At 43.3% G+C, this 16,445-nt stretch overlaps 1 protein-coding gene across 1 annotated transcript in view; it reads right to left on the minus strand.

Moving 5' to 3' along the window:
- Positions 1-580: 580 nt before the first annotated feature.
- Positions 581-16,445, minus strand: part of LOC106569164 (adenylate cyclase type 1) — a 52,994-nt gene continuing 37,129 nt past the window's right edge. Inside the window, exons 6-19 of the mRNA XM_014140214.2 lie at positions 14,722-14,880; positions 14,397-14,538; positions 12,228-12,383; positions 9,214-9,408; positions 8,939-9,036; positions 7,830-7,914; positions 7,066-7,155; positions 6,261-6,535; positions 4,374-4,503; positions 3,823-3,939; positions 2,170-2,316; positions 1,978-2,076; positions 1,520-1,759; positions 581-1,348 (exon numbers count right to left, since the gene is read on the minus strand). Coding sequence (XP_013995689.1) covers positions 911-1,348; positions 1,520-1,759; positions 1,978-2,076; positions 2,170-2,316; positions 3,823-3,939; positions 4,374-4,503; positions 6,261-6,535; positions 7,066-7,155; positions 7,830-7,914; positions 8,939-9,036; positions 9,214-9,408; positions 12,228-12,383; positions 14,397-14,538; positions 14,722-14,880 — 2,371 coding nt within the window. The 3' untranslated portion in view covers positions 581-910. The remainder of the gene's footprint in view (positions 1,349-1,519; positions 1,760-1,977; positions 2,077-2,169; positions 2,317-3,822; positions 3,940-4,373; positions 4,504-6,260; positions 6,536-7,065; positions 7,156-7,829; positions 7,915-8,938; positions 9,037-9,213; positions 9,409-12,227; positions 12,384-14,396; positions 14,539-14,721; positions 14,881-16,445) is intronic.

Consider the following 16,445-nt stretch of genomic DNA (forward strand, 5'->3'; position numbering starts at 1 on the left):
TGACCCCCCTGACCATGACTTGCTCTAAAAAGCCAGAAACCTAGATGGCAGTAGTGCTCCTTTTGTGAAGGACGAAGTACTAAACAACAGGATGTTAGAGGAGCTCATTGCTTTGGTTTACACTCGACAGGAAACCAGACCAGTCCAGACCAGCACTAACAGGTCATGCACTACTAAAGACGTTGTGTCAAAAGCCTTTTGAGATGTTGAGGACTCTTTGAGTGTATAAAAATTGTATTTGTGCTATTTCATTTAAGATCGAACACCCACATGCATACACACATATAAATACTTGTGTATGAATACACACTTGCATGCATACCGTATTTACAGTACACGAAAACTAGCCTATTATACCTTGAAGGATGGAATGAATCCTTGGCATAATCAGAGAAGAAGACATAAAAAGTTCAGTTTTTTTATGTGGATAATACTGGGTTGTGCTTTGTGCATGTCCCCCTGTTGGGAGTGTACACACACAGAGGGACGACACACTATCACCTGGCTGCCACATTCACTCATACTCCTGGTCATGTCACCAGGAGCCTGATGTTCCAATGCTGGAAGCCGGAATTCTTCAGTTGATTGTGTTTGGTTGCAAACAGTGACAAGTCACTATTTATGTAACAACAAACTCAATCAAGTCTGCGTGATTTTATCATGCAGCCATCCTAGGTGTGATTGTCCAGTTGTCCAGTCTGACCATCCTCAGAGACAGGTAACTCCTCGAGGAGCATCACTACATTGTGCAGTGGGCTGTCCCAGTATCCCAGTGTACCCTTTACCCACAGGAGACCCTGGTTCAGTCTTTAGTGGGACCCCCAGTGACTCCTGACGGATGTGATAGCCCAGGACGGGGAGGTCTGGAACTCAAGTTTACAACAGTGTGGCACTTCTTCTCTCCACCTCCCTACACCGCCAATTCTTTCACCCGTTCCACCACCACTCCTCCCACATCTACATCTGTCTCCTCTTCTTCATCCTCCTCTCCCAGAGTGGGCACGCAGGGTGAGGGCAAGCATGGCATGGGGTGGATGCTGACACTGACACTGGGGCTAGAGCTGCTGTTACCCGTGCCACCGAGGCTAACCATGCTGGCGCGAACTGTGAAGCTGGCGACAGAGTTCACACTGCCCAGTTTGGTGGGAACACTGGCCTTGCCGCAGGAGTGGGCGCGGCGGTTCAGGCTGGCAGAGCGCACCACGGAGGAGGTGGTGGCGCAGCCTGCGCTGTGGACCTTGCCCTCCAGGAAATAGGTGAGCATCTCACCCTTACCCTTCACGCTGACCTTCCCCCGGCACACCAGGTCATAGTTATCCCCCAGGATACGGTACACATCCTCTGTTACCTGGGGGAGGAAAGGAGGGAGCGCGAGAGAAAGAGAGAGACAGGGAGGGAGAGAGAACGAGAGAGAGAGCGAGGTTAAACCACTGTCATACAATGAGATTTACTCGCCAACACCAATCTACTCCGGGCCAATCCTCAAGCCTCAAACATAACTCATAATTTTATACGGTACCTGTATCTTGCCAGGGACTCCGGTGCTGTCCATGCGACTGGCCACGTTCACTGTGTTCCCCCAAATATCATACTGAGGCCTCCTGGCCCCGATCACCCCCGCCACCACTGGACCCACATTGATACCCACTCTCAAGACAAAGTCGTTGTATGACTGGTAGTTGATTTCATCCAGCACATCAAACATCTCAATAGCATAGTCTGCAACTGTGCTCAGGTGATCATAGACAGATCTTTTGTCCTGTAGAAAGGAAGTAAAAATATATATACTGTATGTCATAATCACATTCATTCATTGTCCTTGTTATATATTTTTTTATATATCAAACATGCGCAAGCACACACACACACACACACACACACACACACACACACACACACACACACACACACACACACACACACACACACACACACACACACACACACACACACACACACACACACACACACACACACCTTTGTTCCGATGGTGGGGACTAGACCCACAGCTGCCATATACGTGCTGCCAATAGTTTTGATCTTCTCAATGTCCTTATAGCAATCTTTATCCATGAGCTGAGGAAAAAGAAACAAGATTCACAGTCATACACAGAAGAATAGAACACATTCTCCCAGTTAAGTTAACTGTAGCAGCCGAAAGGGCCTCACCTCGTCAAAATCAGCGATGATTTCATTGAGTAGTCTCAGACACTCTACTCCCATGTTGTTCCCATCCAGCTCAATGTAGAAGTCATTGAAGTTGGGGATGGAAACAAACAGCACTCCGACTTGGGCATAGGACTGGTAATACAGATCCTATAGGAGAACAGATAATCACCCTTAGGCCATGCATTCTGAAAGTATTCAGACACCTTTACTTTTTTCCACATTTTGTTACCTTACAGCGTTATTATAAAATTGATTCAATAATTTTTTCCCCTCCTCAATCTACACACAATACCCCATAATGACAAAGCAAAAACAGGTTTTTAGAAATGTTTGCAAATGTATTACAAATAAAAAACTGAAATATTACATTTACATAAGTATTCAGACCCTTTACTCAGTACTTTGTTGAAGCACGTTTGGCAGCGATTACAGACATTCAGAGACTTGTCACGAAGACACTTTTGTGTTGTCTTGTCTGTGTGCTTAGGGTCGTTGTCCTGTGGGAAAGTAAACCTTCGCCCACAGTCTAAGTTCCTGAGCGCTCTGGAGCAGGTTTTATCAAAGATCTCTCTGTACTTTGCTCCATTCATCTTTCGCTCAATCCTGACTAGTCTCCCAGTCCCTGCTGCTGAAAAACATCCAGACATCATGATGATGCCACCAAGCGTCACGTCTCCTCCAGACGTGACACTTGGCATTCAGGCCAAAAAGTTCAATCTTGGTTTCATCAGACCAGAGAATCTTTTTTCCCATAGTCTGAATCCTTTAGGTGCCTTTTGGCAAACTCCAAGCGGGCTGTCATGTGCCTTTTACTGAGGAGTGACTTCCGTCTGGCCACTACTATAAAGGCCTGATTTGTGGAGTGCTGCAGAGATGGATGTCCATCTGGAAAGTTCTCCCATCGCCATAGAGGAAATCTGGAGCTCTGTCAGAGTGACCATCGGTTCTTGGTAAACCTCCCAGCGGGCCAGCTCTAGGAGAGTCTTGGTGGTTCCAAACTTCTTCCATTTAAGAATGATGAAGGCCACTGTGTTCTTGGGGACCTTCAATGCTGCAGACATTTTTGGGTACCCTTCACCAGATCTGTGCATCAACACAATCCTCTCTCTGAGCTCTATGGACAATTCCTTCAACCTCATGGCTTAGTTTTTGCTCTGACATGCACTGTCAACTGTGGGACCTTACATAGAGAGGGCCTTTCCAAATCATGTCCAATCAATTGAATTTACCACAGGTGGACTCCAATCAAGTTGTAGAAACATCTCAAGGATGATCAGACAGGATGAACCTGAACTCAATTTCGAGTCTCATAGCAAAGGGTCTGAATACTTATGTAAATAAGGAATTTTTTTTTTTTTTTTAATATATTTGCAAACATTTCTAAAAACCTGTTTTCGCTTTGTCATTATGGTGTGTTGTGTGTAGATTGATGAGGAAAAAAATTATTTAATGCATTTTAGAATAAGGCTGTATTGTAACAAAATGTGGATAAAGGGAATGGGTCTGAATACTTTCCGAATTCACTGTATGACAAGATATCAATTATCGTATTAGACTTTGAGGGGTTATATCCTTTATGAAACATCAATGCTGTCTGTCTGTCTGCCTGCCTCTGTCTGTCCATCTATCCGCCTGTCCGTCCATAGGTCTCACCATGTTTCTGGGGTTGGACAAGAGGAAGTGTTGAGCCACGTGAGCAGGAAGCAGGTTGAAAAGAATCCGCCTGTTGTCCAGCTTGACCTTCTCCATGCCATCCCTCTCCTCCTCTGCCTGACAACACACACACACGCACGCACCCACACACAAACAAATACCATATACTAATTTGAATAAAACTGGAACATTATATTCACCCCACAGTACAACTCAAGCCTGCAGTTCAAGGTTCTTACCACAAGTTGTCAGTAAAAGCTCTAAATGTACAGGACTGAGGCACTGTCTTAGCCTGACATTATGGACAAGGAGCACTAGGTAGAATCAATAGCTAAAAGTTCTAAACCATAGAATTAAGAATTTGAATATTATATAGCAATGTAATAGGATCTCTATGGTCCAAACCTAAAAGCCAGCCCCTACTAGAGACCTATCGTTGTCCTATCGTAACCAACATTCCAATATCAGACACCACCACTCTGCCCGCAGCTTTAACAGCCAATAGCCTGGCACTGGCTGTTACACACAGTGACACACACACAAACACACACCTGTGTGGCCCAAAGGAAGTCCAGTCGTAGTTTGAGGTCCAGTTGTCTGGAGTGGAGGGCCAGGGCACTGGTGAACAGCAGCAGGGACAGGATGGGCTCAAAGCCCCGGATCTGGAGATTAGACCCCCCACTGTGGGACAAACCAATAGAGACATCAGCAACATATACAAAAGGACTGTACCACATTATTCATTAAAAGGGGAGTTGAGGTACATGGAGAGACACCCCTCCACCCACCACAGAGATATAACGCTATGGACCCCATCACTGTTGGACAAACCAACAGAGAAGTCAGCAATATAAGTAGGTTCACAGTAAGACTGTACCACATCATAAATGAATAGGGGAAGTGGGGAGATGTGGATAGACCAACTGTAGGACGGTACCACTTCAGTAATAAAAGGGGGAGTGGGTGACCAGATAAATACAGTGGGCAGTACAACTTCACAAGGGAGATGTGGAAAGAACCCCCACTTTGTGAGAACCAACTTTGTTGTCAGTCAAATGTTGTGTTTAGTATGGACACCAAACCAATCCAAATGTGGTATGAATCGGTCAGAAAATCGACTAAAATGTTATGAAACAGCGAATCCCATTCTTTTATTAGTTTCTTTTTACCTTCCGAAAAAAACTCCTATTTTGTGACAACTGATGCGTCCTCTTCTTCAGTGTGTTGTGTTGACTGTGTTGACAGTCATTGATCTACATGTCATTTTGAATGCCGAGAACAACCCTATGGAATATCAGTAGCCTGGTCAAACTGTGCACTGTGGCAGCTTCGCGCACTGACCAATGCGAGGAGGTAGGCGGCCTGTTTCTGATTTAGCAAATCTGAGCGGCACCTTCAGCATTCAAATGCTAAAATGGCTCGTGTGGTATTAGGCTTTATTAGTTATGTGACGACATATGTCATTTGATAGATCATTGTTATCTATGCGCTGTTGAAAATGGTGTTTTACCAGAATAAAAGTAAACTAATGGCTATATCCCACCTGCTGAACGGGGCTTACAATTGATTTTATTTTGATTGTTCAGGTTCACCATCTGTTAAGGGATTTATATGTTTGAATGTAATGATTAAATAATTCTACCCTGAAACTTAACTATTAGGGATATGGTCTATATCGCATGTAGAATGAGTAACTAAAGGGTTAAGCATAAATCTAACAAGGTTGGACTGGGAAAGAGAAGAATGTGTGTCTGGGTGTTTAAGTAAACACCAAGAACTGTTAAACTGTGGTTGACCTGTTCTAGCTTGAACTCTGAGGGTTTATGATATGAGAGGGAGGACCCCTCAAGGTTTCCCTAATCTCAGAGGAATGAAACTGTCAGCTGGGTAATGATCTACAGTGTTAAGAGATCTGGGGCCTTAATGTTTGTGAGTATGTGTGTGCGAAAGTAAGGAGTGAACTATAAAAATGATGTCTCTGTACAATGGACTTCAGAACGTTCTCGTGAATAAACATTCTGCCTCTTGTAAGCTGGGACTCTGTCTGTTTCATTCAACCAGAATCAAACCAATTCCAGGTTGCAGACTGAGTATTTTAATTTAAGTTAACATTGAGAACATAATTCTCCTGACACCATCAGCAATCATTTTGGTAGTTTTGCTTTAAAAAAAATCAGTTTATATGATCATTTTTAATATGGAGAATGGAAAATGAATGTGTTTATGCAACAACAAATTGCATCGAATCGTTCTTGAATCAAACCGAATCGCACCGAATCATTTCAAACTAAAATGCATTGTTCCAGTATCGTATCGGAGCCCATGTATCTAGATACGTATCGAATCATCTTGAAAGGGAAAGATACACATCCCTAGTACATGTGTGTATCCTCTCTTTTACCCGACAGTGTGTGTGTATGTTCTGTCTTCTCTCTTACCTCGCGGTGCGTCTGAATCCGCTGAGCTCCAGCACAGTGACATACAGCACCCCCAGGAGGAGCAACAGGGCCATCTTTGGCATCCAGGATACGCGCAGGAAGAGCGCCAGTGTCAGCGTGCCCACAACGCATGACAAGAAAGCGTAGTGGGCACCGTCGCACGGCAGCTCCATCAAAGTACGGTTGAAGCTGCGTAGCGGGCCTGCTGTATCCATGTTGACGATGGAGCTGTTGGAGTGGTGGGCACTACCCCACAGCCACGGCATGCAGCCCACCTGGGAGAAAAACATAGGAGAGGAGAGGAGTGTAGAGGAGAGGAGTGTAGAGGAGAGGAGTGTAGAGGTGTGTAGAGGAGTATAGAGGAGAGGAGTGGAGAGGAGTGTAGAGGAGAGGAGTGTAGAGGTGTGTAGAGGAGTATAGAGGAGAGGAGTGGAGAGGAGTGTAGAGGAGAGGAGTGTAGAGGATAGGAGAGCATAAAAGAGGAGAGAATAGAAGAGGAGAGGAGAGGAAAGGAGTATAGAGGAGAGGATAGAATAGAATAGGAGAGGAGCGGAAAGGAAAGGATAGAATAGGAGAGGAGAGGAGCGGAGCGGAGAGGAGAGAAAATAAAATAAGAGAAGAGAAGAGGAAAGGAAAGGAGAGGAGAAGGTGAATATGGCAAATGTTAATACCTCTCGAGCAGTAATTCAAAGGTTGGTTCTTTGCATATTAGATTGACATGACATTTACATTCACGTGTTCAAGAGTACTGCAATGAATATAATGAGTCTAGGTGGTTTAGTGCCATGTTGTTAACCCTACTTACCACACAGGCCTGGGCTACAGCATAGATTAAGAGCACTATGAGAACACACAGAACAGTACGGATCTGAATGGTGAGGCACCCTGGAAAACACTGAGAGAGAGAGAGAGAGAGAGAGAGAGAGAGAGAGAGAGAGAGAGAGAGAGAGAGAGAGAGAGAGATAGAGAGAGAGAGAGAGAGAGAGAGATAGAGAGAGAGAGAGAGAGAGAGAGAGAGAGAGAGAGAGAGAGAGAGAGAGAGAGAGAGAGAGAGAGAGAGAGGATAGACACAGAGAGAGAAAGAGATTAAGGAGGAAAGGGGAGGGAGACTGGTAAGAATTTGAATTTGAAAAGACATTACATTTGTATAATATTAGCTAAGGGGTTTGGGAAAGTTGGAAAAAGTAAAACTGTCAACCTCAACGAAAGCTGAAATTAATAGACTTAGCATTGAGTTTGAAGGAAAACTGAGTGTGATTTGCAAAATTTTCTGAAGGCCATTGACATCAATTTACATACACCAGATTCCCATTATAGACTACTTATGAAAATATAATTGAATATTTGCCTATTTAAACTGAAATGTTTTATATTTGCTAAATTAAATTTACCAGCACTAACTTATCACAAATTACTTATAGCTTGAGCCAAGAGTTTCTCGTGGCCACTTGACCTACCCAAGGAAAATAACTTACAGCTAATGAGCCAGTCAAAAAAGTGAGTGAGTGAATAAGTAAAAGAACAACATGTTAAATCAGATGGTGACCAAGGCATCAAGCAGGCATTTACCTGTAATTTAGTGACATGCAGGTACATGATACAAACTACTAGGAAACAGATGCAGGTGACCAGTAGGACCAGGACCACTGTTCCCCTGGTGACAGAAGCGGGAGAGAGGAGGAATAGAGTGGAAGAAAGAGGGGAGAGAGAGGAGAAGAAGATGGGGGAGAGTTAGTGGACAGAGCCTGTGGAAGTAAACTGAAAAGGCAGCAGATCAAAAGAGAAAAGAAAGATATAGTGTGTTCTGTGGGGGGGGGGTGAATGGCAAGCAACCCTAGTTGCTAGAGGGGGAGGGGTGGTGGTGGTGTTGGGTGACAGGAGGTTAGGTGTGGAGGCTCACTTCTTTTTGTTTATTTTCCTTTACATATTAAATGTGTTATTATTAGTTAACTCTGTAATATGATCATAATGATCAATACTTTGTTCTCTTCTTGAGTGGCAGCCCACAGGTGAATATGAACTGAATATAAAATGATATGAATTTCTATATTGTACCAGTAATACCCACACCCCACCCGCCCATAAAAAACGACAAAATAAATAAACATTTGGTCACAAAAATAAATAAATCATACAGTAAAATGAAAGCGGGAAATAGAGAGCTGCAGCGGAACTGCAGAGAGATACAGAGAGAGATACAGAGGGAGATACAGAGAGAGTGTGTTGCTGTCAGACATCATATAGTAAAATGAAAGAGAGAGAGGGAGAGAGTGAAAGAGAGAGAGAGAGCTACAGAATGAGTTGCTGTCAGATATCCTCTAAAAATGTAATACATACTGTGGTAGGATGATATCCTCTAAAAATGTAAAACATACTGTGGTAGGATGATATCCTCTAATAATCTAATACATACTGTGGTAGGATGACACCTCTAATAATCTAATACATACTGTGGTAGGATGATATCCTCTAATAATCTAATACATACTGTGGTAGGATGATATCCTCTAATAATCTAATACATACTGTGGTAGGATGATATCCTCTAATAATCTAATACATACTGTGGTAGGATGATATCCTCTAATAATCTAATACATACTGTGGTAGGATGATATCCTCTAATAATCTAATACATACTGTGGTAGGATGATATCCTCTAATAATCTAATACATACTGTGGGATGATGAGAAAGTAGACAAGGCCGAACAAGGCAGCTAGGATTAGAGAGAGGACTACAGCGCTGGAGAAGTACTCATCATGTAGCTGGTGGTACTGTCAGAGAAACCAGAGAGAGGGATGTCTCAGATATATGCAAAACAATTAATAAAGCTGACATGGATGCAATGTCTATGAAAGAGTCCGATTCAAAAGTAATTTTATTCCTTATGCTGCAGAGTTTGCAGTTGTGTGTGTGTACATGTATGTTATAAGTGCAGTACAGTAACTCACCCTCTGCTCGCGCTCAGAGCACTTGTACATGAGTGTAAGGAAGTTGAGGTCAGCTGTGTCCGACTCTGTCTGCCTCGCCTCGATCAGACGACCAATGTAGCGGTTGACCCGCGTGCCCGGGCTGGCCTGGGTCACGTTAGCTGACACCGAAGTCCGGTTCCGCAGTTTATCTGGAGCCGTCCGCAGGGCCCTCCGCTGTGGCACAGCATTGTGGGAAACGGAGTCCTGACTTAACTACGTTCAGAGGGTTTGATACCAGCTGTTCAAAACAATGGAGCATGTAGGAAAAATACTACGGGGCTTTTACTGTCTATTGTTGAGGATCACTGTGGGGTAGAGAAAGTTTATATCTAACTGCATGTAGGTAGGGTTGTGACGATACCAGTATCGCAATATCGCAATATTTGATTTTCCATGCCAAAAAAGAAAACACAAAGCAGAAGAAAGTCTTTGGACCTTAAAAACCTACTTTAAGTAAAATATTCTGTGCTATAGTTTTTTTTTAAAGAAAAAAAAAGACTCTGGATGACAACATAATAATGTTTGTTGCAAACATTAGGGCTTTTTTACTCAATAAATTAAATATACCTCATGTTTTGTTTCCTTGCCACAATACTTCTGAGTTTCGCAATACTGGTATTGTGACATCCCTATTTAGCACATATATCACAAACCATTCAACAACAATATTGACCATGGAGTAAGAAGAGATTTGTTCTAATTGTATTCAAAAAGGGCAATGAAACAAAGTCAATCATTGTGGTTGACTTGACTTCACATTAGTCAATAACTAACATCAACTTAATAAATGCTTAACTTCACACAACAAACAAAAAATCCATTATTCACTCTCCAGTTAACATTCATTATTGCCTCTACAGTTAACATTCATTATTCCCTCTACAGTTAACATTCATTATTCCCTCTACAGTTAACATTCATTATTCCCTCTACAGTTAACATTCAGTATTCCCTCTACAGTTAACATTCATGATTCCCTCTACAGTTAACATTCATTATTCCCTCTACAGTTAACATTCATTATTCCCTCTACAGTTAACATTCATTATTCCCTCTACAGTTAACATTCATTATTCCCTCTACAGTTAACATTCATTATTCCCTCTACAGTTAACATTCAGTATTCCCTCTACAGTTAACATTCATTATTCCCTCTACAGTTAACATTCAGTATTCCCTCTACAGTTAACATTCAGTATTCCTTCTCCAGGTAACATTCATTATTCCCTCTACAGTTAACATTCATTATTCCCTCTACAGTTAACATTCATTATTCCCTCTACAGTTAACATTCATTATTCCCTCTACAGTTAACATTCATTATTCCCTCTACAGTTAACATTCATTATTCCCTCTACAGCTAACATTAATTCTCACCCAACTAAACACCCTTTTCTTAAGTGTCCATAGGAAGTAAATATCATTATTGTACAGTACGCTATGTGGGGCATCAGAGCAGAAGCAGTGATTTAACACCAGAGAGAAGGAGGATACGTCCCAGATGGCACCCTATTCCCTTCGTAGTGCACTATATAGGGTAAGAGTGCCATTTGGGACGTAGCCTGAGTGAGTCTTCCTGGATGAAGGCAGAAAGCCATTGAGCTGTACAGACATCAGTATCACAGTGTGAGAGCCAGTGGGTAGGCAAGGAGAGGCTGGAGAGAGTGGCGAATGTTGCGGAAGGTTAACACACACCCCATTGACTTCATCCTCATCATCCTTCATCCTTTAACACCTCTCGCTTTTTGTTGGTTGTTTCAGAGGTGTGTGTGCATTCATTATGCTAATGAGTATTTATATGTCTGTGTTAAAAGCCTGTCTCTCACCCCTTTCCTCTACCGTCTTTCTCTCTCTCTAGTCTCTCTCTTCAGTTTCTCCCTCTATCTCGCAGTCTCTCTCTTGCTTTGTCTCTCTCTCTCTATTTGTCTCTCTATCTTCCTCTCTCTCTGTCTCTCTATCTCCCACTGTAATATATTCCCTAGAGGATGTGAACTTCTGCATATGACCCAATCGTTTGGAGATGGTCTGGGGAGCATAGGACAGTCATCACATCACACACCCCCGCCTGCTCTGAGCGCACTCATCCTTTCTCTCCTTCCTCCTCTCCCGTCACCCTCTATCTCTCTCTCTCTCTATTTCTCTCCCGAGTCTGTGTCATTTACAACAACCTGGAGAGAGTGTGTGTGTGGCATGAATCCTAATCTTTCATTCTGTGTCGAGTATATTTCCACTTTGTCCTTTTCCTCTCCTGTGTATTATCTTGTCTATGTCTACATGCTTTCATCCAGGGTTATCCCGAAGCAAATGGAAACAGTTTCAAGCATGAACTTTACATAGTCACAGCTCTATGACATATTACATAAGTGTAACCACATAGAGGTAGGTGAGTGTACCAAGTTTCATGCTTTTATCTGAAAGTGCAATATTCATTTGGTTCTTATCCTACACATCTTTTTTCCACACACACCCACACAGACCTGAGCATCTGCATTTCAATACCCTGAGCATCTGCATTTAAATACCCTGAGCATCTGCATTTAAATACCCTGAGCATCTGCATTTAAATACCCTGAGCATCTGCATTTAAATACCCTGAGCCAGAGTTGAACTGCAGCCAGACCTCAGGATTTCTTCACAAGAATAGCAGGTCAAGTAAACACACTGACACTTAGCCAGATTACCACAGGATTTGAAAGTAAGCTGATGAAGGTCAACTAAGTCTAGGTGGCTTGGACTCCTCATCGAGGACACACACACTTGCACGCACACACACTCGCAAGCTCGCACACACTTGCACGCACGCACACATGTGCACAGACGTACACACATGCGCATACAACGCCTCTCCCTGTTTCTACATTCCCTAACACAACACACACACATGCATGTACACACACAAAAACACATTTCATGTGTACACACACATACAACTTCTCTGTCTCTACACTCCCTTACATAACACACACACACCTAAACAAACACAAAGCCCTTACCTTGTCACCATCCTCACAGTTCATGGCGTTTGAGAAGGGTATCTCGGCCTTGAACATCTTCCTACAGTGCATGAGCTGCACCAGCAAGTAGCACACCGTCTTAAACTTCATCTTTTTGGCAGGCTTTATATCCGAGAGAATCAATCCTGGGAATATCTGTCAACAAACAAGCAGGTGTTAAGATACACACTATGATACAGGAGATACACTTCAGTAGATATGGTTTCAACCCAGATTACAGTACACAAACACAAACACACAACTGTGGCGTCTCTTCTCTCTCTTCTCTTAAAGTAGAGCTGTCGGTGCGTCTATTAAGAGGATTAACCAAAGCTGTGTCTTAAATGGCACCCTATTTCCTATTTAGTGCACTTGTTGAAAAGTGGTGGACTTCATGGAGAGTCATTTGGGCCACAACCTTAGTCAAGGGTCCCACCACTCACAGAGGAGAGTAGACGAAGACAGGGTGGTTGAACGGCCCTCTGAGACATTGTGACACTGCTTTAAAGGTTCATGTAAGGATCCACATACATACACTTTTACATCATGTGAAACCTGGTGGATAACAGTACACAAATGCTAAAGAAAAGTTGTGCACTCATCTCTCCTTCCTTGTAGATTTATTAGCCAGAGTTTCGGCTGAAGAGCCTTGACTGTTTCATTTATCTTCCGCTAGTCAGCAGTCTCAGCACCTCACCAGACTGTGCATTGTTCATTTCTTTACAGTGTACCATTGGAATAGCCAAGCAGCATATAATAAATACACAGGCGTCAGGCATCAGGAAGTCAGATCCTCTCTCCAGACCTAATAAAGTCTGCAAGACGAGGGTAGGGTAGGAGAAGGAGATAGCAGGAGAGGTGATAGATGGATCAGTCTTGTGCTGACGTTGCTTACAGAGGCAGTTTGGAACTCCGTAGTGAGTGTTGCAACCGAGAAAAGACGATCTTTACGCACTTCAGCACTCGGCGGTCCCGTTCTGTGAGCTTGTGTGGCCTACCACTTCGCGGCTGAGCCGTTGTTGCTCCTAGATGTTTCCACTACACAATAACAGCACTTACAGAACATCAGCGAGACTGTAAGGGAACCCATCTCATCTGAACAACCCTACCAACGTGAGGGAGTGACAACTCAATGAAAACGTACCTAACACTTTCTAGTATACACACAGCATATGGAACATGTAGGCCTACACTACTACAGCACTAAAGTACTGTCTTTCCAGATCTATTAAGATGAAAATGCAGGCTAATGAGAGGTTAAGTCTTTTTTAAATCTGGACTTAAAATTGATTATCTATCCTAACTTCTGGCAGTCTCACTGCATCTGTCCATGTACAGTATGCCAAGGTTATGTGCAGTTCATGTATGTATTTCCAAGTATATCCAATGTTTTGTCGAGTACTGTATATCCAAGTATGTTCAAATATGCCCAAGATTATGTCCCATACTGTGTTTCCTAGTCCAACTAAGAATGCTAGTATAATAATTTGGTGGGTGCTTATATTTGTTCTATTTCACACATGTACAATTGATATGTATGTGTGAATTAGATTATTTTTTTGTTGCATATCCCAACTCCCCCTGAGACAACCTCAGAGAGTGGGGTCACGGCCAGGGTCAGCAATTATCAATGGCGACCCTAGAGCAATTAGGGTTAAGTGCCTTGCTCAAGGGCAAATCGACAGATGTTTCACCTTGTCGGCTCAGGGATTCCAACTATCGACCTTTCGGTTACTGGCCCAATGCACTACTTGCTGCCCAAAATGCGAGTTCCCATACCGGGAGTTGAACCAGGTGCCTGGGTAAAAACCAGGAGTCCTAATGGCTAGACTACTGCTAGCTAGTAGGCTTACTTCATGTTCCACAGATGTCATCACTGAACCTAAGTTAACTACGATAAGACCAAATGAGATCTGTGTCCTAAAATGTGTCTATTTTTACTTTGCTTCATACTGTGAACACACATAAACACTCATCCCCACACACACATACAAACACCTCTAATCCTACACACACATACACACACCCATGCAGAAGATCTCACATACTGCACACACACACACACACACACACACACACACACACACACACACACACACACACACACGCACGCACGCACGCACCCAGACACACAAACACACACACACACGTACGCAGACACAAACACACCTTCCGTCGGTGAGTTGGCACAATGAAGAAGGTCTCGATCTGGTGTTTGAGGAGGAAGGCATTTCTCTCATGACCGTTGCCTGGTTCAACCTCATAGTCTCCATTCAGGGAGTCCAGGGTCGCCTTGGTGATGTGGACCTTCCTGGTGGAGAAGGAGAAACACAAACAGAGTCAGCCTCATGTGGTGCTACCTACTGCCGTTGTGCTTTGGAGCAAGGCACTTAACCCCTAATTACTCCAGAGGCGCTGCTCACAGCCTGTGTTGTGTGTTGTTGTGTGTGAAGTTGGGACAGTAGATTTTGGCATGGTGGTAACTGGTACTAACCCAGGCAGTCCCCCTGCCTCCATCACGTTGGCCAGTGTGACATCGTTGGACCACACGTCATACTGCCACTTCCTCAGTCCCAGGACCCCACAAAGAACCCGGCCCGTGTGGAGACCCACACGCATGTTCAGATTCACCTCTGTGGCTTCCGCTACCGACCTGCAGGTGCATGAGGAGAGTCATGACAACATTAAAACATTGATACTGTGTGTATGTGTGTGTGATTGTGTGTGTATACGTGTGTGCGTGCGTACGTGTGTGTGTACCTGCCCGCCAGCCAAGTGCCATGTCCCTAAGTGTGCCTGCATGCATGTGTGTGTGAGTGTGTGCATACGAGTAGATGTGTGTGTGTTTGTGTGTACTATAGCATTCCCGTATACAAATAATTTCTTGCCTTAGCAGGCAATGTCATAAATTCCACAAATGTTATTCTTCCATGATAAATGGTGCTGCTCCTCTTCACCTAATAATATAGAAAGACCAGGCAGCTGAGTTCTAACCACCCTCCCTTCCACCCTCCCTCTCTCTCTCCGGAGGAAAAAGTGCACATGTTCTGGGGAGATAAGCCAGAAGGACAAAATGGTTGCTACACTGGATTCTAAACTATTTTTTACCTTTTTTAATAATGTAAGAGTGCAGACAGAGGAAAATTCCATCCGTATGGAGGGAGCAGGGTGAGATTTAAGAGCAATCTTTAGACTCTAAAATAAACAGGGCAAAATGCTACACTGGTCACCAATAGGAATATAAATGAATATGCGTATGAATCTACCGTTAATATAAAAAGGCATGTGTTTTCATTGTGCATTGTAGCCCTATGTGTCTGTGTATAGTCCTATACTGTCTGTTTTTGAATACTGACATCCTGTGTGGCCTTGTGCACATAGAGCCATATAAGACCAAGTCCATGGCCATGCATTTAACACGGAATGGGATAAAGCTTTTTGAAGTATTGAGCTCTTTCTTCTTTCTCCAAATTGTGCAGGACATGCAAATGAGACAAACACTTTCACGCTTCATAAGGAAGCATCCAAATACATTTCCATTCCCGCGCCCTCAAATGAGATTCCACTCTCAACTCTATCTGCAGTCTTGGCATGTATTCATAGCAGCCATTGACAATCCCACTAAGGAATCCTTCAGCCTGGACTCACTTGAACCACTGTGGTTTAGAGGAGAAGAATAGAGAATAGCAAAATATCCCCAGTCTTCAGTTGGGCATTTATCCCTGGTCAAACCAAATGAATCAATATAATGGCTGAAAGCCATGCAGCAGGCTCATTCCACAGAGCCATAAAGAGCTATGTAATATGGTATCCATCACAACTCAATGTGTCTGTACCTAGGGCTGTGGCAGTCACAAAATGTTGGTCTCATGGTAATTGACCGTTAATTATGTAAACACATTTAGCATCCCCCTGGCTTCCACACACAGCCTACAAGCCACTGATGCAGACCTCTGGAACAGCTACATTTGAATAAAGTCTAAGAAAGTCTTATAAAGTCTAATAAATCCATGCAATACAACCTACACCTTCACAATAACTCCATTATTTATTTTAGACAGGTCTAAAGAAGCATGATATGAAGAAAATGTAGTCTATTTCAGTAGAACAGAATAGCATACTCTGAGTTGTCCTTATGTTTGGTCCTGATCTGGCTATGCCAAATGGCTGTGGGCTACACTAGGTGACGTGTTAACCACGGACGACCCATACAACCTG

Source organism: Salmo salar, chromosome ssa14 (assembly GCF_905237065.1).
Source record: "Salmo salar chromosome ssa14, Ssal_v3.1, whole genome shotgun sequence".
NCBI lineage: Eukaryota > Metazoa > Chordata > Actinopteri > Salmoniformes > Salmonidae > Salmo > Salmo salar.